The sequence below is a fragment of the Sarcophilus harrisii genome, chromosome 6 (assembly GCF_902635505.1).
Source record: "Sarcophilus harrisii chromosome 6, mSarHar1.11, whole genome shotgun sequence".
Lineage (NCBI taxonomy): Eukaryota > Metazoa > Chordata > Mammalia > Dasyuromorphia > Dasyuridae > Sarcophilus > Sarcophilus harrisii.
This window is the reverse complement of record NC_045431.1, coordinates 186,941,534-186,966,397: the sequence shown is the minus strand read 5'-3', so window position 1 is coordinate 186,966,397 and position 24,864 is coordinate 186,941,534. Positions and strand designations below refer to the sequence as shown.

General features: G+C 39.2%; 1 protein-coding gene across 3 annotated transcripts in view; it reads left to right on the top strand.

Moving 5' to 3' along the window:
• Positions 1-24,864, top strand: part of CFAP99 (cilia and flagella associated protein 99) — a 177,524-nt gene that overhangs the window by 70,005 nt on the left and 82,655 nt on the right. For all 3 annotated transcript variants that reach the window (XM_031942842.1, XM_031942841.1, XM_031942844.1), the window contains exon 5: positions 23,117-23,229. In XM_031942842.1, coding sequence (XP_031798702.1) covers positions 23,117-23,229 — 113 coding nt within the window. The remainder of the gene's footprint in view (positions 1-23,116; positions 23,230-24,864) is intronic.

Here is a 24,864-nt window from a genome sequence, read left to right as displayed (position 1 = left end):
TTCTATCCCACATTTTCCTTCAGCACCTCCCAAATACTCAGCTAGCTCTAGCAATGCTTGTGTTAAACTTATTATCATTGTGGATATCTCTGGAAAGTATATCACCACGGTGAATGAATTTATCCAAAGCATTCAAATTTTTCTGCTGTCTGTAACCAGTAGTTCTACATATAGTTGGTGTGGTGCTGACTGTTGGAGAACCTATCATTTTTTGGTGTTAATGGTCGGGTCAAAATTAGCAGAAGCAGCAGATAGTCGATTCATATTTCGTTGCATCTCAGCCTCAGAAGCTGTATTGTTTATGACTGCATGTTGTCTCGCCTATTAGAATGAAAGCTTCTTAAGCTTGGGGACTACTTAATTTTTGTCTGTGTATACTCCATGACTAGCACAGTTCTGCCATGTAATTTTAATAGGTATTTAAAAATGAATACAGAATGACTGAATACTCATGTCACTGATGAACCTGAAAGAATTACTGGTTTGTTCACAGCAAATGGATCAGTTATCAGAAGGTTATAGTAAAGCAATAATTAGAAGCAAGAGACAAATTTAAAATCTAGAAGGACAAAACAAGAAAGTATAGTCTCAATATAAACAGAAACAGAATAAGAAACTAAAATGTTTGAGCACATATTTTAAAAAAAACCTTTCCTTTTTGACTTACTCAATATATTCATGCCAATATGCTTTTGGCATCTAGTTTTGGCAAACATTGGATAGGAAGGAAGTGAGGAAACACAAGATAATAGAAGTAGTAGAGAAGAAAGAGAGAGAGAGAGAACTTCCTATTTAGAAGGAAAACCTAGCCACATTGACCTTGGGTTCAAATCCCAGCTCTGGCACTTAATTATGTGATTACTCAGCTGGCAACTCTGAAGCTCAGTTTCCTCATCTGTAAAATACACCTTATTAAGTTACCGCATGTTAAAAATGTGACATTAAACATACTAAAACAGTTGGACACTTTGTAAAAGCTCTACATGATGGCCAGCCACCTTGTACATGGGTATATCTCCCACATATAGGGCAAAAAATTTATCAGACTAGCAGTTAAATAGTTATATGCAGTATAAGGAATTATGGTAGTCTGCATAGAATTTAGAATTGGAAGGAATCTTATAAATCATATAGTCCGATCTGTTATTTTACAGATAGGAAAACTAAGGCCCAAAAAAAGCTGTCTCAAAGAAGAGATGATACAGAAGAATGGAGGGAAAATTAGAGTACTATTACACACACACACACACACACACACACACACACACACACAACTTGAGGTGACCTCAGCCATTATTAATCCATATGAATCCATACTTTCTTATCACTACAAAAACCTTCAGGGGGTGAACATAGCAAGGTTGTCCTTGATGACAATATTCATTTTCAAAAGTGTTCAACATGCTGCATGAGGAATTGAAAATAGCACTTAAGAATATCACAGAGTTAAGGAAAGTGATTTGACCTGGCCAAATACACGAAGAAAAATGCTGGCAGCAATGCTACTTTGAAGGTACTAAATATTCAATTTTTAACCTGTCTCAAAGAAGGGAAAATACCAAAAGGACAAGAAAAGAGTTTTATGGGAAGAAAAGAAGGAAGGGAGGGAGGGAGGAAGGAAGGAAGGAAGGAAGGAAGGAAGGAAGGAAGGAAGGAAGGAAGGAAGGAAGGAAGGAAGGAAGGAAGGAAGGAAGGAAGGGTAACATATTAAGGGCAAGAGGAAAGAAGGAAAGAAAGGAGGAAAAGATGGAGGAAAGAGAGAGAGAAGGGAGAGAGAGAGAAAGAAAGGTTTACCAGAAAGACTGATATCAGCAAGTATCATCCCTTATGTTATGGAAGTATGTTGTTCTCTCATCCAGATCCAGGCCTGCTACATCTCCATTTAAGGTACACTAAGAGAGTTGAAGCTCTCTACTTTTTCTCTTGCTTTGGCTTAAGCCCTGACCAGAGTTTCCTCATTCCTACAGTCCAGTGACTTACACCCCTATTCTATTTAGCTACATAACATCACAACAGCTATTACAAAAAGACTTTAGTTTCAAAGACAGTGAGAAGAAATATGCAAATATTTCCCCACAAAACCTTGGGGATATACTTTTCTTTTTACCAACTTGACCTTTAGGGAAAATAAGCTCATCTTGGCTATATTTCTACAGAGCAGGTCCCACCAAGTTCATGTTTAGATGTGACCTGATCTGAGGTCATATCTGAGCTGCTGTTGGCCTGGGTCTTGTATTGTTTCTGAAAGTCACTCCTTGTTCCTGGAGGCCCTAATGCTGCACTGGATGTAAAACCTGGCCTGATTTCTGACTCTCAGGTTCTTGAAGTTCACTCTCCCAATCTTTTGAAACTTCTAATGTCATGGACTCTATTCCCTTTACCCAGAATGGAAAAGAACAAACAAAAATGCCAAATACTAATGAATGTTTCTTGGGGCCACATGGTCTCACAGAAGAAAAGGCCCTAAGGCCATAGTCTTTCATTAGATACTATGAGCTAAGGAAACACCAAATGAAGTCAAAAGTGATGGAGCCAAGGAGGAGATGGCCAGTGCCAATGGACCTTTCTGAATGTCTGAACAATCAGAGCCTTCTTTTCCTTTGGAAAAGTAGGGAAGTCAACTGGAAGCAGTTAAATAATGTCCATATTTGCTCTGCACTTTGTCTGAAGCACTTCCCACCATAATTCTCCCATAAGGAAGTTACCTAACCTTTATGGAGAAATGCTGCCCTAAGTGCTCTGTGCTTGGGCCAGACTCTGAGTACATTTAATTTCTCATCTCTATAAAATGTTCATAAGAATGACTCAGGCACATATCAAAAGTATTCTTGACTAAGACATGAAAAAAGGATTTTTGCAAATGATTTTTGATAATAGAACGCACTATAATAGTCATATAGTTGACTGAAAAGTATAAAAACTATGGAATCTCCTTGTGTTTATTGCTTATTAGTTATTTCAATTGACTCAATAGAACAAAACAATCTTAAAAACTATTCCACAATAAGCTTTCTACCACACACACCACTTAAGATTCCTTGATAAATATAATTTAGAATTAATTTTGTTCAATAATCCTTGGCTTATCATATCAAATACATATACAAACTCAGAAAAAGATAACAATGTCAAAACACCTATGGGCAAAATCTCAAAGAAAAATGGTAATTGTTCTCAAGCTCAGAAGGAATTCATGGAAGAGCTCAAAAGGGAACTTAATAATCATAGAAGAAAAATTGGAAAAAGAAATGAAAAGGATACAAGACAATTATGAAAAAGAATCAACAGCTTGGAAAAAGAAAACAATCACTTAAAAAGTAGCATTGGCCAAATGGAAAAAGAAGTTAAAAAAAAAAAAGCTGAGTAAAGCAACCCCTTAAAAGTAAGAATTGAACAAGTGAAAGCTAATGACTTTACAAGACATCAAGAATCAAACAAATTCAAAAGAATGAAATAATAGAAGGAAATGTAAAATACCTCATTGGAAAAATAACTGACCTGGAAAATAGATCCAGAAGTGATAATATCAGAATCACTGGATTACCTGAAAAGCTATAATCAGAAGGAGGACCTGGACAGCATCTTTATTTCTTAATAGTATTTTATTTTTCCAAATATGTGGGGAAAGATAGTTTTCAACATTCATTTTTTGTAAAACTTGGTAGTCTAAATTCTTCTCTCTTGGATGTGGTTTCCTTCCTTTTCTCACTTAACTTCTTTAAGAATTTGGATGCTATGTCACTTGGTGAGCTCTCTCTTACTTCTCCCTTCCCCAAGATAGTAAGCATAGACAATGAAACAATCTCAATACTGAACATATATGGAGCAAGTAGTATAGCATCCAAATTCTTAAAAGGAAAAGCTAAGTGAGTTACAGATTCATGGTCAAATAAGACAGAGCATTACAAAACTAGGTAATTTTGATTAAAAAGCTTTTGCACAAACCAATGCATCCAAGATTAGAAGGAAGGCAGAAAGCTGAAAAACAATTTTTACATCCAGTGTTTCTGACAGTCATTATTTCTAAAATATAGAGAGAATGGAGTCAAATTTATAAAAATATAAGTCATTTCCCAATTGATAAATGGTCAAAGGATATGAGCAGGCTTTTTTCAAATGAAGAAATCAAAGCTATCTATAGGCATTTAAAGAAATGATCTCTAATCACTATTCTTCAAAGAAATGCAAATTAGACAACTCTGAGGTGCCACTATCAGATTGGTTAATATGACAAAAAAGGGAAAATAATAAATTTGGAGAGGATGTGGGAATATTGGGACATGAATGGCACTGTTGGGGGAGTTGTGAACGTATCCAATCATTCTGGAGAGCAATTTGGAACTAGGCCCAGAAGCAACCAAATTATGTATATATAGTCTTTGACTCAACAAGACCACTACTAGGTCTTTATCCCAAGGAGATCATAAAAAAAGGGAAAGGACCTAATATGTGCAAAAAAAATTCATAGCTCTTTTCATGGTAGCAAAAAAAAATGGAATTTGAGGAATGCCCTTCAATTTGGGAATGGCTGAACAAGCTGTGGTATATCAATGTAATGGAAGACTATTGTGTAATAAATGAACAGGAAGATTTCAGAAACACCTTCCAAGACTTGTATGAACAGAAGCAAAATGAAATGAGTAGAATCAGGAAAACATTATTATCAGCAACATTGTGTGGTGATCAATTATGAATTAAGTCAAGCACAAAGGACTTACAAAGGAAAATGCTATTCACATCCAGATAAAGAATTGATGGACTCTGCATGAAGATTGAAGCATACCTTTTTTTACTTACTTTTTTCTTTTTCATGTTTTTTTTTTCTTCCTATCTGTTTCTTTACAACTGTGGCTAATATGGAAATATGCTTTACATGATAGCACATTGTAACTTATATTGCAGGAGAGTGATAGGAAAGGAGTGAGAAAAATTTGCAACTTAAAATCTTATAAAAATGAATGTTAAGGCTATGTTCACTTTTTCTTTCTTTTTCTTTAGTGGTTTTTCCCTTTTGATCTGATTTTTTTTCTTCCAACATGATTCATAAAGAAATTTGTAAAACAAAAATGTACATGTATAACCAAAAAGTATTATTTTTGTGTTTAACTGGGGAAAACAAAAATTTTAAAATGAATGTTAAAAATTGTCTTGACATGTAATTGGGGAAAAAAAGACTTTTTAAAAAAAGACATTGGGACAATTGCAATCAAGCTCTTAAACTCTATGGGTCTTTTTCAGTTACACCCATGCAAAATTGGTCTACTGGCACAAATGTTTGTAGTAGGCATTGTAGCTAAGCAATGAGCTAGGTTCTGAGCTGAACAGGAGGTGAACAAGACATCTTACATTTGGGAGGCTGTGTTGAACTTTCAGTCATCTCAGTTATTCCGTGGAAGTAAACTTGATCTCTGTAACACCAATATTCTCCTGGTGATGTTCCTGGGCAACATGTCTTAAACAATAAGCTGGGCTATAAGTTGTCTGAAATCTTAGGCACAGATCACATCAAAGTGCTTGGCAGTGATGATAATGGCAAATCACAATAATAAATTATACATTTAATACTTTACAATTTATAAAACATTTTTCTCACAGCTACCCTAGGAAGTAGCTTATACACATATTGTTATTGATGTTTTATGGTGAGGGAAACAACTCTTAAAGAGGTTAAGTGACCTCTCAATACCCACAAATCTAGTTTCTGAGCCAGGATGTGAGCTTCGTTTCCCTGGCTATTTCCTCTGTTACCAGCACCTCTTCAGTGACTCACAAGATCAGTAATAGCTGCATTATTGATATCTAACGAGCCCTTCCTGGTTCTATTGAGTGTGCCTGTGTCTGAGGTCATTTTACAGGCAAACTTATTGTAAAAGCAGTGTCCCATCAGGAAAAGAATATGCTTTGGAAGTCTCTCCCTATATCACACAACATTGTCTGGCAAAATTTTAGTCAGATCAGGGAAGCTTCTATAGGAAATAGCCCAACATTAACTAATGCTTGTTATTCTCCCTCTTCCTGTCATCTCCCATGTATAATTGCACTGTGGTTAGTGTATGAATCTTTCCACGCTTTTTGATGTGCTAATAATACTGGGGTCACAGCTCACCATCACATAATGGTGTTGGAAATCAGCCATATAATGTAAAGGAAGCCAGCAGTCTGCTCCTCTTAAGAACTCTTCCAACCCCACAAAGACAGTGTTCTCTGTAAATAGACCATTGACCATTATGCTCTTAGCTGTTTTGACCTTTCAGCTTATTTCTAAGGCTACCAGCCTGTTCTACCAGCATAGGGACAATATATTGCATCAGTCCATTCTCGTTTCTTTTTTGTTTTTATTAAATGATTTTTTATAAATAAGATCAAACACTGAAACAATAGTTATTTTCCATCGATTATTCCATTTAGAATACATTTAAATGCATAAAATGTAATAATTTTTCTATCTCTTCTTTTTTGGTCTCCATCAGGATTCATCACTTTTTTGAGTTTTCTTTTTCTGTGATCAAAAGTAGTGTGAACTTTTTCTTCTGAGTTTCTTTCTAAGCTTACATTATTCTACAAATCTCTTTCCACATGTCTTTTATATTCCTCATACTTGTCGGTTTTGATAACATTATAGAATCCAAATTTAAGAGTTCAAAAAGGATCTCAGTGAGTTTCTAACCTACTTCTTACATGAAATAACTCCTTACTATAACATACTGTGACAGTGGTCCCCCCAGGCTTTAGTTGAGGGGAGCCTTCCCTTCAATTGATAAGTATTTATTAAGTACCTACACTATGTACGAAGCAAGAGAGAATGTGCTGAATCGGATAAAAAGCTCGTCATGGCATCAAGAAGAACTGGTTTCAACTTCTACCTCAGACACATACTGGTTGTGTGACCTTGGATAAGTCTATTGATTTCTTAGACCTCTAGGTGACTCTATAGGACTATAACTTTCAAAACAGGGGCAACCCAGCATTGTAGTCATCTTGGAGAACTCCTAACCATAATGAAATCAGAGTTGTAATTAAAAGAATACTGCGTGAGGTAATGGATATCCAAAGATAAAAATGAAATAAACTTTACCCTCAAGGAGCTTACAGTCTATCAGGGGAAGTAACTGGAGTCTCAAGTGCAGATATTTGCATAAGAATCACCATCTGATGAGGAAAGAGTCTATATAGGAGGCAGAGGAATGATTATCCAATTCATCATGCCCATGTGAAGGGCAGATTTAGCGAACCTGAGGTCCTGAGAGACGAGAATTCTTTGTCTTCTGACTCAACTTTGAGAGACAACACATGTGAATTTTGTCCTAGAAGAAAAAGAATTGAGAAGAAGCAGATGTGGAGAGGAGCTGGAGTCTTAAGCATGTCCCTATTTCCAGCTTGCTGCATTAAGGCTTTAGAGAATCAATCTCTCTCTCTCTCTCTCTCTCTCTCTCTCTCTCTCTCTCTCTGTCTCTCTCTCTGTCTTGGTCTCTCTCTCTCTCTCTCTTTCTCTCTCTCTCCCCCTCCCCCATAGGAGATCTCATTTACCCTTTCGATTATTTAATGTACATCAATAACTTCTCTTATTTCTGCCACCATCTACTTGGATAACTGGGTTGATTTGCCCTTCAGTATTTGCAATAGTCCTTGTGTGGCCAATACTGGGCAAGAAAGATTCCATACTTTCACACAGAACTCGTGGTCCATCCCTATGAAGCGCTGTACCCAGAAAAAGCACCTTGAACTCAAATTTAACACCACTGAGGGAGGCAGGCAGATGATTCTCATCTGGTATCCCCTCTCTAAAGATAGGAGGCCAGCCTAGTGGCCCTGATCTCCTGCTCCTCTCCTGGCAAAAGTTCAAATCTCTCTCAAAGAGGCGTGGGTAAGAGCTTGGATTCTGGAAACTACTCAATATTGCTACACTCTCAAATGGACATGTACTTAATCGACATAGGCAGCACATACACATGCAAATACAAGATAATCTTGGAATGGAGCAAAAACCATTGTGGTAACCAGGCAGGAGAAGTGGATAAAGGTGGATCTTCTGAAGCTTTATGTACGAAGAAGAATTTGAGCTGAGCTTTGAAGGAAGCTAGAGATTCTAAGAGGCCAAAGTGAAGACGTGGCTTGGGGGACTGCATGCAAAGGCACATGGGTAGGAAATGGAATATTACACATAAAAGAAAGTGTATCAGCATGGCTAGACTGAAGAAGTCGGAAAGGGGAATAATGTATAACAAGACTTTAAAGGTCAACTGGAGTCTGAATGTGAAGGGCTATAAATGGCAAACAGGATTTGTACTTTATCCTAGAGGTAACAGGAAGCCTTTGGAGCTTCCTAAGCAAGGGAATGAAAGCCAAAAAAATAAGTACGGTTTTCTCATTTGATCCTCATTCTTGTGTATTATTCCCATGTTACAGATAAGGAAATTGAGAAACAGTGAACAGTTTCTTTTTGAAAATGTAGACTAGAAAATTTAGATTGTGAACTTCTGAGGGCAGGGACTACCTTTTGCCAGCCATCCTGATCCACTTTTGACCACTGGACCCAGATGTCTCTGGTGGGAAAGTGAGGCAGGTGAACTTGCACAGCCCTCACTCACTCAAATCCACTTGCATGTCATAGCATCACCTCCCTGATGTCATGGAGCTCTTTGAGAACGGGGAACAAACACCATATTCCTAGTACTTAACACAGTGCCTGGCTTATAGTAGGTGCTTGCTACATTTGAAATGACTGACAGACAGACTGGATTCAAAGTTATACAACTAGAGAGTATGTAATGTAAAGGAAAAGAGAGCTGGAGGAGAGGGACATTTGGTGTAGCTGAAAGAGCACTGAGTTTGGGGGTGCAAAGACTGAGAAAACCTGGGTCCAAGTACTGTGTCTGCTACTTGTTAGCCACAAATCATTTAGCCATATAATCCTCAGAATTTTTATCCATATTACTTGCTGTCTAGGAAAGAGGATGGGAGGAAGGGAGGGAAAAAATTTAGAACACAAGATTTTGTAAGGGCGAATGTTGAAAATTGTCCATGTGAATATTTTCATCCATAAAGATAAAGATTTTAGACTAAATCATCTCTAAGGTTCTTTCCAACTTGTCATGATGCTGACACCCACAGATGTGCACATCCTGATCTCCAAGCCCCCCTGAGCTGTCCAGACTCCACAGTCCCAGGCACCATCTTTCTAAAAAAGAATAAGAAATTATCAAATAACCTAACTGCAATAATTGATGAGATCAGACCTGTGCACTGCCTCTCATCATGGCTCCTTGGGCCGATCACTGCCTGGGGCACCAAAGGTAGGCAGGACCCAGACCATCATCTTCCTTCCCTCCTTTCCCCTGCCTCTCCTGTATCAATCACTGAATGCTTTCCTTCATCCTGTCACTTTCATCCTTTTCCGAGCTCCACACCCCTGCTGGCTCAGCCACTCAGACCCTTCAGGCATACTTTAGCACAATGCCAGCTTTCTGTCACCCCCCCCCTTCTTTTACCATGCTATGCTGAGACCAGTTTCTCAAGATGCATATCACAAACCCCAGGTCTATGATGCTTAGGAAACCAAGGGGCATCTATGTGCCCCTATGGATAGCCTCAGACTCACAGCTGCTCTTTCCTGGCTGACATCTTCAATGTTCTGGGATTTTGAGACCGGCAATAGATCTGACACATTGTAACCAGGCTGGAGACATTTTCTTCCTTTGAACCTCAGTTTCCGCAACTAAAAAATGGGAATCATAATACTTAACATCACTCAGGTACCTACCAGAGTTATTATTTTAAAAAAAGCTTTATAAATGTGTATTATTAAGGGTGGAACCAGAATTCTCAGTGCTATTATGTGTTTATATATTTTAAAATATATCAGTATTTGTCTCATTTAGGTTGTAAATTGTGGCCCATTCTTTTGCAATTCCCCAGACTTTCAGACAGCTCTCTGCACAAAGTAGGTGCTCAGGATTGTTGCCTAGCAGATGGGCCGACAACCAGTGCTTTTCTAAATGTCTCATACTAAAGTGAGAAATTTATTTTTAGGGTGTCTGAAGTGATTTGACTCCATTAGAGACTCATTTTTCATTCTACCTTCTTTTCTTGAACTGAAATTTATTCAACCTGAATAAAACAGAGATGGGGGAGAAAAAGGCTTCAGAACTCAAGGAGCTGTTTATTGGGTCATAGGATGTTAGGGCTGGAAGAGACTTCAGAAGTCATCTAAAATATAACTTCTTTATTTTATAGAGGAGGAAATTAAGGCTTATAGGGAGAACTCATTTGACCTGTTACAAGTGACCTAACCTGCCAGGATATGAATACAGATTCTCTGACTGAAAATGTATTGCCCATTTTGTGTCAAGGTTTTCGATTCAACTTTCTGGACTAAATTGGAATTCTCTTTAAGGATCATAATATGTGTTGCTATTATTAGTGCTAATAACAATAATAATCCTCCACTAAAGTGCTTCCCCATTGCTCATGGGGAGCATGAGAAGCCTATATCTTAGGAGCAGAATCCCAGTTCTTACCAAGTTGGAAGGGTTTCAATTTCATTCAGATTGTGTATCTCTCACTCAAGCACCAACATCACTCAGCTCACTCCTTTCAGCCCCAGAAACTCATGGTTATCAAGTCATAGAGGTGTTGCAATCTACATCAGTGGAAGACCTGCCCTTACCAAGAAGTCAGAGATCTTCAAAGTAGTGATAGAAACAGGAATGATAGCTCCCATTTTAATTATACATTAATTAATTAGTCTTTCCTCAGGCACTACAGATGTCATCCCCATTTTTAAAGATGAGGAAACTGAGACTCAGCAGAGGGAGGGGAACAATCATCTATTAAGCATCTTCTGTGTGCTAGATATTATGCTAAACACTTTTCCAAATTTATCTCATTTGAGATAAATCCATTAATTTTCTTATGGTTACACAGCTAGTAACTGTCAGAGCCAAAATTGAATCAAATCTCTAATCAGGAGCCCAGGAATCCATCTCCTTTACCAACCATGCTGCCCAAGCCAGTGGCAGAAAATTAGCTGGCCGGCCCTGGGGGAGCAATGCCCAGCCTTTCCTGGAGCCAGGCTAGTTCACTATGACATTACAACCATTACTTCAGCTGTCCCAGGAACATCATTCCCACATGTCCCTCACTGGCTGCTCTGCCCTTCTAGGAGAGGGAGCTTCCCTGCAGTGTCAGCTTCTCCTCAGAAGCTGATCATTGTGCCAGGCATTTTGTACAAGATGAGTAAGCAGACCGAGGTCTGTGATCTCCGGGAGGAATCTTATTAAGCTACTGAGTTAACTACAGACCTTCCCAGAATCAGATGACAGGTTTTGATTGAAAAAGAAATTTTCAGTAAGAGTGACATCACACACTCAGAGATGACCTTTCAGTAAATATTAATTAGCTTCCTACCATGATAGTGCATTGCCCTGATGCTGGGGGGGGGGGGGGGGGGGGGGGGGGGGGGGGGGGGGGAGGAGAAGAGGGTACACAACAACAAAACAAAAAAACATATATATGTGCATATGTATATGTGTATGAATATTCCCTGCCTTCTGGGAGCTTATGATCTAACAGGGAAGTGCATATAAATTTATGTTCAGTGCATAATTAACACACTGAGCAGAGATCACTTCTGGAGAGAGAGAGAGAGAGAGAGAGAGAGAGAGAGAGAGAGAGAGAGAGGAGTCAAAGCCAGAGCAAGGGCAAGGGGCCATGAAGAGGAGCAAAAATAAGCCATGTCAAGCTGAAAGAGTGAGTATGGAGTGAAAAGAAAACTGGAGATATTTGTGAAATCACTGTTAATCTGACACATCTTGCTTGCCCAATATACTTTCATAGATCATCAACTCAGATCTGAAGGAGACCATTGAGGTCATTCTTCATTGTGTACCTGAAGAAACTGAGACTCAGGTTGTGTGACATATCCATCAAGGTGCGAGCCAGGAGTTAATTGAGGTCATGTGACTAATCCAACACTTTTGGACCATTTTCCAGTCAAATGTCTTTGTAGTGTCCTTTACATACATGAAGCAACTGTGACCTTATCTGGGTAGGAAATTCCCAGTGGGGAATTTCCTCCACCAGCAGAGCTCTCATTCCTTATGTACAGCTTCTAGTAAGTTCTGACTTAGTAAATAAAATCATGCCTTGGGAATTGTTTGAAGCACATAAATGTTCAATGACTTTCACAGGATCACACCACTATTAAGTGTCAGAGGTAGGATCTAAACTCATGTTCTACAACACAAGGAGTGCCCTGTGTCTTGTTCAGAGTGAACACTTAATGCTTTTATCATGGTACTTTATTCCCTATTGCCCCTCCTCTAACTATGACATCAGAGCTGCCAGGAGCCCAGTTTCCCCAATGGTTCCTAGACAACAGCCAGAACAGGGCAAAAGAGTCCCCTTAAAATATTGGTAAGTCTAGCCTATCCTGTGATCTCTGATGTCCTGGGCAGAGCCTTACTCCTTGACCAGTGTAGTTGGAACTTTTCTAACAAAGCAGTTATAGCTAAAAATGCCCAGCATAATGGAAAATGTACTTTGGCTTCCAAGAACAGGGTCTAAATGTGATAGCTCAAATCCCATTACAAAACATTCCCAAAGCCAGTCCGCATTGGGGTTGGGGAGATGATGGTGGGGGTGCTCATGATCCCTAGCCCTGCAGTCAGCAGATGAGATTTGAGCTCCAGCTTTGCCTCTTCCTTGGTGCATAAACTTGGGCTAGTTACTATTATAATGTTCCTAAACATGAACTACTTCATCTGTAGAACAGGGATAATCCCATTTCTCTCCCTACCACCCAGGGTTGTGATGAGCATGAAAAGGGATAATAGATGTAAGGTACTTTTAAGCTGTCAAGGGTGGCGTAAATGTGAGTTCTCATTATTATGATAAAATGAGATAATGTATGCAAAGGGTTTTGTAACTGAAAAGTTCTGCATCGTTTCATAGATCTCATAGAGCTAGAAAGGACCTCAGAGGCCATCCAGCCCCCTAATTTTACAGATAAGCAAACTAAGAAAGTAAAGTGACTTGCCCAGGATGACATATGTCACCACCCTCATTAGGGGTGACATGTATGTTCCAAAAGTCATAGTGCAATTTTAAGCTTAAGTAACTTAAAAGATAACTTAATATGAACCATACCTAACCTATATACGTTATGAATATGTATATTGTGTGTGTACATATATATGTATATATATGTTTGTATACATGTGTGTTGTATTTAAATGTGTGTAATATATATGAGGGTCCCAAAGGTCTTACTATACTTTTAAGATATGAAAACTTAGAAGTGCACTAAGACTTTTATAATGCTCTCTCTCTCTCTCTCTATATATATATATATATATATATATATATATATGTGTGTGTGTGTGTGTGTGTGTGTGTATACATATATGTACACATATATATACAACTGTCTCTATGTGTGTGTATATATTTTATGGGTGGATTAGGCACTATGAATGTACAACGAATTAATTCTGACATTGTGTAAGAAGAAACCAGAGCAGAGCCAAAATGGTAGAGAGGAGACAGGACTTTGCCTGAGCTCTTCCTGGCTTCCCTCATAATCAATACTAGATCAAGCCTCTGAACAGATTTTGGAATGAAGAACTCACAAATATTTGGAGTATAACAAATTTCCAGCAGAAGATATATTGGAAGAACTTCAGGAAAGGTCTGTCTCAGTTTGGTCAGGGGGACATGGTCCAGTGCAGGTGCAGCACAGGGAGCACCAGGGGTGGGCCTCTGTACACTGATGGAATCTACTGGGAGGCTCTTAGCCAAAATACAGTAATGTTGGCTATTTGTATCCTGGTTCAGAAGGCCAGTGGATCAGCAGATTAGCTGTGAGATCTCCAACACAACTGTAGAAAGCAAATAGTGAGCTGTGAATCCCAGCATAATAGATGGAACTTGGCCAGGCCCACCCAACACAGTGGAGAAGCCTGCAGCAGCACTAGCAACATTGCAACATGAAGCCCCTGTAGGAAGACAATCTCCCCTGTGTCCTAGTAGCAGACCTCAACCTTTAAAACAGAGCAAAAAAGCAAAAAGAATTCTGACCATAGAGAGCTACTATGGAAATAGGGAAGAACAGATTGCAAACACTGAGGACACTAAGGGCAAACCGCCTCCACATGAAAACTCAAAGCGGGAATTTGAACTGGTCTCCAACTCAAAAGGGGCTCTTGGAAGAATTCTATAAGAAGAAAACAGACTGGATTTTGTTTTGAGAAACTATACAATGCTTTTTTTAGTGACTCCACATCCCTGAAACTAAGATCCAGCTTTTTAGCATCAGCATCCTTCCAGTGTTGCTGTCTAGCTACAAAATGATGGAATGCTTTTGCCTCAGAAGAATGAAAGTTGGAGCTCACCCAGAGTAAGGAGACAAATCCTTGGTGGATGAGAGCAGGCAGCAACATATCAGCACTTGGAGGGTAGAGAAGCCATTATAGAACTGGGGCCACTAGCTGGCAGTCAGCAACCTTTCCTGAATCATACTACCTTTCTATTAGAGTATTAAAGAATATCCATTGCCGACAGGGCTCACCCAAGAAACTCAGCTGTAATCATGTATTCCAATCTTAAGTGATCTACAGCAGTATTCACAAGGCAAACAAGTCTCAGGCATTTTGAGGAGTAAATAACTGATTCTTCATTTCATAACTTCATATATTTTTGACACTGTTCCCTGACTATGAAATTACACATTTGTCATTTGTTCTCAGAGAGTAAAGAGGGTTGTGAAAATGAGCTATTTTTATGATCAGAAAGAGGGCATATACTCCAGATGGTTCATGCTCTCGAGACTTCTTTAAAACATTGAAGGGATGGCAGGGAAGTAAAGGAGAGAGAATACTAGATTAAGAATTAGAAAGCTTAGAGTCTCTAATCGTAGATCTAGCATGAACCTGCTGGTTGATTTCCCAATTAGCCCACCTCTCTACCTCTCTCATCTGTACAATTATAGCATTGGTGAATGATGCTGTCTTCTTCTCTTGGTATGGAAACTGAGCCATATTTTCAGCCTAGTCTGAGTCTCATATTCCAGTTCTTTATCACTAAACAGAGACACAAAGGAACACTCCCAGTCCATTCTTCTGGGAACACAGAAACAGGCCCCATTCTCCTTAAATCAGTCCCAAATAGACTGAGTTTGTACTGCTAAGAAGTATACTTACTAGATAATCTTGAGACTTTTAAGAGTCCTAACTTTCTGTGATCCTATGATTTAGTGACTGCTTACTAAAAGCAAGCTGAGAAAATTCCCATTTTGCTTCTAGGCATTTTCAAAGAGTAACAGATAAGCCCCCTCCCTCTTTTTCTCCATTCTTCCTAAGAAAAGATTTTGATCCAATTTAGCTTATCCTCAGTCACACAGACACAAGGTTGGTCTCCTTTTGCTAAACACCTCCCCTATCTCCTACAATTCTTCTTTCAAGTCATTTACTGAAAGATTTCTCCATGAGTATTTTTAGTCCCTTGCTCTAGGGTGTAACATCTAGGGCTTTCCAACACATTTCTTGAGGGTAAAGTCATAACTCAGATTCACTGATGTACAGTCTAGACTGCCTAAACTTAAGTTAGAATCACCCTAATTAAGTACCCCCTCCTCTGGTACAGGCAGGAAATACAGCCATAGTGCATAAAGGGGTAGAGGAAGAAGAGCCAGGTCCACTATTAATTGTCCCCTCCTTCTTGACCCAGATGCCCTTCCCAAAGGTTAGCTGATGGAACACTCAAAGCATTTGCATAAGGAAGATTTCAGGTTACCCACAGAGCTTACCCTCTCCTACTAAACCATTTCTGCCCTGTGACAACAAGGGTATGGTCAAGGTTGCTTCTACTTTCAATAGTAACCTTTCTCCTTTTTCCTAAAATCCCCTGGGTAAATGCTACCTCTCCATGTAAGAAAGGGGTATACTATTCATTGTGATGCTGATTACCTATTTTCTAAGGCTGTGCTGACTTCTCTCAGTTGTCAGGCTATAGGAGATCTTTTACTTAAGTACTTCAACTTTATGTTGCTCATTAGAAGCTTTTTATTCTTTGGGAACATAACCCTTTATGTTTCAGAACCCATGGTCAGAACCATTCTCTCTTCCCATGTCTCAGCTATTAGAGCAGAATTTGGAAGCAACCTCAAAAGCAATCAGACCTTGCGGGAGTCCTGAAAATACTGCGACATTTTCAGAGCAATCACTTTTAGGAGAGTGTACAATAAGAAAAATTTATGTCTCATAGGGATGCTGAGTCAGCACGTCGAGGCCACTGCTGTCTCCAGAACAATTGGCGGATCACACTGTCTTGAAGATGATTCTAAGGATCTTAGAATATTCTCCCTCAGTTTAAACTTGCAGATGCTTGGCATTCTCAGTGCTTTCCATCCTCCCACAGAAGTACTGAGATCATCTTTGGCAAAGCCTTACTAAATATGGAGGAGAGAAAGAGAATGGAAGGAAGAGGTGGTAGCTGGGATTTATCACCTTAGAAAATACTGAACACAACGGGGATTTTCCCAGCTTGTTTTGAGGAGTTAGTTACAGCATATTAAAGGTAAAAAGGACTTAAATATTACTCTGCACCACTATCAGCCACACAAACCAGTGACCTACTGTAGGAATTTATGTGTTTCCTATTGTGTCCAGTCCATTTGGGGATTGGAACAAAGGAAGTGTGTCCCTGACAGAATCACAGGATGTCGAGCTGGGGAAGAATTTAGAGGTCATCTGGTCTAACCTTGTCCTGTGTCTCTTGGTTCTTTCTTGGGACTAGGGCTAGAGAAAGGGTGACTGATGACATCAGAGAAACAGGAAGACTCAAATAATCATAAGATTTAGAGCTAGGAGGGAACCTGAAGTCCAGAGTAATGAAGTGACTAGTGTAGTAAAATGAAAAGCTGGTTTTTGAACCCAGATCTAAATGGGAGGTTTGGTGCTCCCTCCTGGTTCCCTTCTCTCTCCCCCCTGAGAGAATAACAAGAGGTTAGTTAACATAAAAGCAAATAAAGGGGCTGGCAAAAGGACCAGTAAATGAGAATGCCATTGGGAGAGGATGGGACATGAAGAACATAACAACAAGAAATTTACCAGATTAAGTGAGAGACATAATCAGCCATCCAAGCAAAAGTTAACAAAAAACAGGCAATAAACATCAAGGGATCAATCAACAAGTATCCCTTATAATCTACTATGCTCTCCAGGGGTCCTCAAACTTTTTAAATAGGGGGCCAGTTCACTGTCCCTCAGACTGTTGGAGGGCCGGACTATAATAAAAACAAAACCTTTGTTTTGTGGGCCTTTAATAAAGAAATTTCATAGCCCTGGGTGAGAGGGATAATCGTCCTCAGTTGCCGCATCTGGCCAGCGGCCATAGTTTGAGGACCCCCTAGACTAGAGTCTAGACATTGTGCTGGGTACTGGGGTTATACAAATGAAAAAGTACATGCCCTCAAGGATCTTATATTCCACTAAGAAGAGATAGATTGGAAATGACACCATGGACAGGAGCTTTGCCCTAAGCAGTGTCAGGGCCTCTGAGTAGTCTCAGAGGGCAGTAGATTGTCCTGACAATCTAGTAGGAAAGGTAACGTTGGTAGAGGGGCAGGTGGCAAGATGCCCACACCTCTTGAATGACTAGATGGAATAAAGCATGGTCAGAGAGTCTGGGGCCAGCTAGAAATAGAAAACTGAAGTAAGGAAAATGGTCTGAACATAACCAAAAAGGTTCATACAATTTGTCACTCACAGGAAGCTGAATGTACCAGAGCTTTTAAATTAGAGTGGGTGGGGCTAATCCTATCCCTCTTGCTCTTCTTGGATGAGTAACAGCTGTTACACCTGTACTGCCCCCTGAATGAGAAGAGAAATAAAGCCTCCTAACTTCAGGAGACTGGGACATTGCAGGATTGAGAGGAGAAAACATGGGGGGGAAGCAGGGAAAGGTTGGCAAAAACCCCTTTTCATCATTGCACGGACAGCTGAAAGCGGAAGAAAGTGACTGAAATTTTTCAGGGGATTTGTGTTTTGCCCTGACCTTGATAAATCAGAGAACTTTTGAATTTTACTGATTACTGGCTTTCTTTCCCTAGGAGAATCTGTGTTAACATATCTGCAGGAAAAACAAAGCTAATAAAAATTTGAACATATAACCATGTAAAGGATACAAATGGAATTCATATCTAAGCCTCTGTAGCAAGAAAACAGGGCCATCCTCTTTTTCTGTCCCCAGAGAGATCATTCCCTGGTTCTGTATAAATTATTCACAACATGAACAATGGAGTAAAAGTTGCAAAAGTCAAGTCTGAATGTTGTATCTACAAACACATCAGCTCTAGTCCTTCATGTGCCATGTGTCTGAACAAAACAGCAAGATGGTCACAACTCCCACACTGCTTGGCCCAGTTACTCTGGCATATGCCCAACAATCAATGCCCTGGGAACCACAAAGATAAGGACTGTGATTACCATCCTCCCTCCCTCTATAAGCGTGCATTTCTGTTTTCCAATCAGCACCTGTGGCATTATGAAAAAGTAAGCCCTTTTCAATAATGAGATGACCGAGGCCAGTTCCAAAGATATTGTGATTAAGAGAGCCATTTACACCCAGAGAGAGGACTGTGGGAACTGACTGTGGGTCTCAACATAGCATTTCCACTCTTTTTGTAGTTGTTTACTTGCATTTTGTTTTCTTTCTCATTTTTTCCTTTTTGATCTGATTTCTCTTGTGCAGCAAGTTATTGTATAAATGTGTATACATATATTGGATTTAATATATATTTAAAACATGTTTAACATATTGGATTACTTACCATCTACGGACAAAGGTGGGGAGAAGAAGGGGAAAAATTGGAACACAAGGGTCAATGTTGAAAAATTATCCATACGTATGCTTTGAAAATAAGCTTTATTTTCATAAGCCCTTTCCCTCAATTCCATGGAATTCCCATGGAATTGTGGGGAAGCTCCTCTCCTTCATCATGCATGTCTTCTGCATCCTTCCTTGATTATAAAATTTGCAGTCCCTGCAAATTACACCAGGTATACATTGAGTCTGTAGATACACATTATATTTTTGTTGTTGTTGAGTCAGTCGTGTCTGACTCTTCGTGACCTCATTTAAGGTGTTCTTGGCAAAGATGCCATACTATTTTTCCATTTCCTTCTCAAGCTCATTTTATAGATGAAAAAACTCATGAAATCAGGATTAAATGTTTTGCCCAGGTCCAGTAAAGGTTCTAGTAAAGTTCTAAGACTTGGGAAGATAAGTCTTCCCAACTCCAGCTCTGCCGTTCTATCCACTGTAATATCTACCTGCTCTATCCATAAAATTACACAGTGTTTATATATGAAGTATATATGAAGGATCAAGATACTTAGGCTACCTGAAAGTACATGTGGTACATATTAAATTACCGCATTGAGTAGATAAAATATCTAAATAGATACAGTATGTAGTAGACTAAATCCACAGGATCATATATAACCATTTATCTATATGTAAGTATTGAGTTACATGTAAGTTATGTGTTATATATATTTAGTTATATGTAAGCTTTGTAATGCAGACATTTATTACACACACTATTTTATCAAGGGACTTTCCTCCCCTAAAGATGGCACATGTCCATACTATTTGGAGAGTATCCTTGCCTCATTGATAGTCAGATATCAGTTAGGGACTTCTGTTGTGATTCACTGTCACAACTACATTCTCAGTCTCATTCCACAGCTGAGCTTGTATTCTCAGGACTGATAGCCTCTAGCCCCTGAACTTGACATATGGATGGTTCAGGTTTTATGAATGTTGCTGTCTCTAGCCACTAAGGGGTCAGGCTATCTAAGTGGCTTCTGTTGTTCCTTTCTGGGTCCCATATTTGTAGTATTGGCAGGAAAGGGGGGGGATTCTGGGTTATCTGGCTTCTCCAAGCAGAGGTCTTCCCCAGACTAGGGCAAATTTTTCTTGCTTCTTCAGTGCCTAAAGAGCCACCAAAACTTGGCTTCCTTTCATGCAAATTTTGACCCAGATCCTTCCTAAAAGGGCCGTAATCTGACACCAATGTTGCTTTGCCTAACTGATTCTTCCACTTCAACTCAAGAACAACTTCAGGTTATCCTCTTCTTATTCTCTAAGAAGGCTGACTACCTTTTAAATGATATAAAATTGCAATGCATTGACTTTGCAGGCCCCTGGCCATTCTCTGGAGATATTTTACAAAGAGATTATCTAGTCTTTTCACTTCTTGGTATGGAGCGACTCTCCACCTGTTCAATATCTAGAGTTTTTCCAGGACACCTCAGATTTTGTAGCATTGTTTTCCCCTATGGCTAATGTTAACAGTGACCCTCATATCCCTTTTTATTCTTCTCCTTGCTCTTCTGACCCCTAAAACATGGCTAAATAGCATGTGTCTCTTAAATGGCCTTTTAGTTAAATGACATATTAGTTGTGAGTCTCTTTATCTAATTCTTTATTGAAGATTCCAAGGATGTAATTGTGGCCCAAACATCACGTTATGGAAGAAAATCTACAGCATCATTCTTGGTAGCATTTTGGACAAGAATTAGAAAAGCTCATGCCGACCTCACCAAGCTTTCTGCTCAAGCCCAATAAGTTCAGCAGGCTGTTTGTTATATGCACCCTGGATTTTAAGTCTCTTTGAGAATGTTTTTTAATAATTCTCCAAGAACTTCCCTTAATAACTTTCTTTCAACATCTCAAGTACTCCCTAGCAGGAAAACCATAGACCAAAAATGGTGTAGATTTTGGGCAGAACTACCTAAAGAAAACTATCTCCTACTCCATGTGAGATCACAGCCCAATTCTGTATTTTGTGGCAAGGCTCCAACTTCTGCCACTTTCTCAACTTCATAATTCTCTCTTAATGATGCGGGAAAGATTCCAATCTTTGATTCCCAAGCCCCCCCCCCTAGTTAATGTAAATTACCCTTTGACTCACAAATCCTGGTCCCTTTGAATTCCAATAGAAGATCCGGACCTGTCCCAGCCCCACCCGGATCTGAGCCAACTTTGGGGCTACACCCCAAAGCCCCTCGAGCTAAGTCTCTGACTTAAAAGGGCCACACTGGGAACCCCTCTTTGCAGAGATTCCAAACATGGCAGCCATGTGAGGACCCTCTGTCTACTGGACCCTCTGTCCAGTGCCCTCCTTATCTCTACCTTCACCTATCCCTTACTTCTAAACTCAATAATAAACCTCTTTTATCAATCTAGCTCTCTGGGCCAATAAATGCTTTTATTGGGAATTCCGCACCACTACTAGACCTCATATACTGCCGTATCCTTGCGCTGAATCCAAGGGGGTTGCAGGGGAACTCTATTTGACTCCCTGTACCCCAAACCCGCCACTAGACCTAACTAAACCCTAATTTCATTTAGGTACCCCAAATCTAGATCTCATTTATCTACACCTCAAATTTTGATTTTTATCATGTTTCATGCATTGTCATCCTGCATCTATTCTGTCTGCCAGTTAGTCATTTGTGGCCAATATACCAATGGCACAGTCTCCAAGAGAAGTCTCAGGCACTCAACCTCATATTTTTGTGTTAATGAACTTGGTCCCTTCTTGTCACAGGATATAAAAATATATCTTCCATGGATATAAAGATGGTTGGAATGCATAGGGCTCTGTGTACTACAACTTTTACAGTCATGTTGATTCTACCTAGCAGATAATCAACAATCAACTCACAGCTAGAACCATGAACAATTTCAGGTCAATAAAATCCAACTGTAGAGCTTTTTCAAGAATAGAGGTCAGTAATGGTTATCTGTCTATACTTGGGATCAAGCTATAAGCTAAACACAGTAATGTCTATGTAAATTGAAATGTAAACATAATAACTTCATAGTAAACATTTACTGAAACATTCATAACTTCTGGGTCAAAGCCAAGATTGTCCATGAAGTCCCTGGCTTCTTTATCCCTCTTTGATACAAAATTCCTTTCTCCCAAGCCATCCAAATAAGGTTGGAACAGTTTTCACTGCATTTAAGAGGATACTAACCAGGTCCTTAAAAACCTAATCATATTTTCTACTTAGGGTTCTCCTCTACCATATCTCCATGGCTAAGATTCAAGGGAGACTTTGCAGGAATAGCATAGTTCTTCCCAAGTCTCTGATAGCAGCTGCTGATAGAAATGTCTTCAGTTCCTGACAGTCTCCCTGACTGAAGTTACTTTTGTTGCTTCTTTGTCTTTAGTCAGGACTCACTCCCTGCTGAAACTCTGCAGAAATAACACTTGTCAACTGATAACGTTAGAACAGCAGTATCTAGTATCCTGAAAATCTTTCAGTTGCCATTTCTCATGTGCTTGTATCTTCCTAAATATATGATTCTCCAGACAAGGCAGTGCTTCAAAGTAGCACGTCTCCAACCACCTTCTCCATAGTTCTGAAAAAGCATTTCAAGAGTATTTTTGTTTACTGTTATCCAAACCATGTTTGTGAATGGGGCCCATTGTAGCATTATAATAAAGTAGGTCTTTTCAATTGATACCTCTGCCTTGGACTCGTGGCATTATGGAAAAGTGAATCATTTTCCTACTTCTTTTCTTCATGGCACATATGCTAAATTACTTTCCCATCCTCGGGGAATTTGCATTTTTACAGTATTTCTGGAGAAGAATTACTTTAAAGCAAAGGAAGGCATTACTAAGATGGAATTTCAGGCATCATTTGGGGAAATATTTCTAAATGAGGAGGTGCTCCTTTACCTCACAATTTTAAAATCCATTCCCTGATTAACTGAAATAAATACAATATTCTTAGATAAACTGTTCCCACTTGCATCGAAATTTAAAGCTTACAGAATGCTTTCTTCACAAAAATATTGAGATTGAAAATGTCACTACTGCTAGAGAAACTCGGGTCCAAAAAGCCTCAGTGGTTTGCCAAGGTCACATAGATAATATTAGCACAAAGATATGAATTTGGATTCTTGACTCTAAAAGTGTAAGAGATCAATAGGAAGAAACTCCAGATGGGTAGATGAGCAAACTTGAATTCAAACCATAGAAATGACTGAGCCAAGCATTTTATATGCAATAACTGAAAAGTCGATATTCTTTCCTCAGTTCCTCCACTTTTTCTTCAACATCATAAATTTGACCACATGGATAAAAGATGAATGGAGTTTAATCTATGATGCTTCTTATGTAAAGGAAACCTGGATTGAACCATTGTTGAAGTGAGTAGCATCAACATAAAAGTAAGTTGTATCATCCTCACACCACAATGGATGGGACCCCACACTCCCTAAAATGACAAAACAAGACACAATTTCATGTGCTTTTCCTTGTGTTTGTATCAACAGCATGGGAAGGTTCTCTTGGTATGGGACTATGTTGGACCTGGCTAGAACCAACTCACAATTATTAAATTTTTAGTGTGAGCACTTACATAATTTATTATTATTATTATTATTTAGCCACACTTAAGAAAGTGATGAAGAAAATGTTAACAATGCATATTATATTTAATAGTATGTTTACTAGCATACATTACCACCTCCCAGACCAAGAACCATGTTAACCATTTACCAGAACACCATTACCTAATTACAAGTCTCTGAGTCCCTTGGCCTGTCTCCTTTAAGAATTCACTGAAGAATTAAAACAGCTTCCTCACTCCTTGGAAGGCACTTGTCATTTCAGTAATTTTTTTTCATTTGGGTCCAACTCTCCATGACCCCATTTGGGGTTTTCTCAGCAAACATTATGGAATGTCATATTCAACTCTTTGTGGCCCTGTGCACTATAGCAAACTAATACTGTCCACGGGGTATTCTTGGCAGAAATACTGGAGTGATTGGCTATTTCCTTCACCAGCTCAGTTTATAGATGAGGAAATTGAGGCAAAGAGGGCTAAGTAACTTGATCACAGTCACACAGTCAGTAAGGATTGAACTCAAGAAGATGAGTCTTCCTGATTCCAAGTTCTACCCACTGTTTCACCACTTTAGCCAGCAAGATGCTACAATGGATAGTGTTGGGCTCCTAAACAATAAACTCCACCGTAGACAGGGATCCTGTGCTGTTTAACTTTTCCTATGTGTTTGTTGAATGATATATAGCACTTTACCCAGGTAATCTTGATTCTCATAACACCCCTGTGATGTTTCCCATTTTACAAATGAGAAAGCTGAGACCCAGAAATGACTTACTTGCCTAAAGTCACATAGCTCTTAGTCATGGAGGCAAGACTCAAAAGCCAGGTCTTTTGACTCCATGGAATTCCAGTAGCGGAACGATCACGGGATTTGAAGCAAGAGACAAGAATTCTAGATTCTACATTTTACCATTGGGTGATCTTGAGTAAATCACTTCATCTTTATCTTGGTTTCCTCATCTATAAAATATGGATGACATTTCTTAAACTTCCTATATTATCAGGTCATAAGGAAAATGTTCAGTGACCATAAGACACAATACCAACACGACTTACTACTGTACTGACTTACCTCTGCAGTGTATAAGACTGTGCTATGCTGAAGGAGAGATCTTTCTCCAGCTAAGGAGATATAACATATATAAGAAAAAAGGGAAAGTATGTGATGTAATAGAAAATGTCTGATCTGGTACCTGGAAAACTTGAGTTGTAGTGCTGGTAGATAATTTTTGGCAAGTCACAGTCCTACTCTGAACTGTAATCTTCCTAATCTGGGACACAGTTTCCCAAAGTCACATTACATCACACAGACATAAATCAGATTTTAATAAGTGTTTATTCAATAAATAATGTGTAAAATGAAGGGGGTGGGCCAGATCTCTGAGCTTCAACTCTCAAGTCATATAATTCCCTGATTTTGTAATTAACAACACAC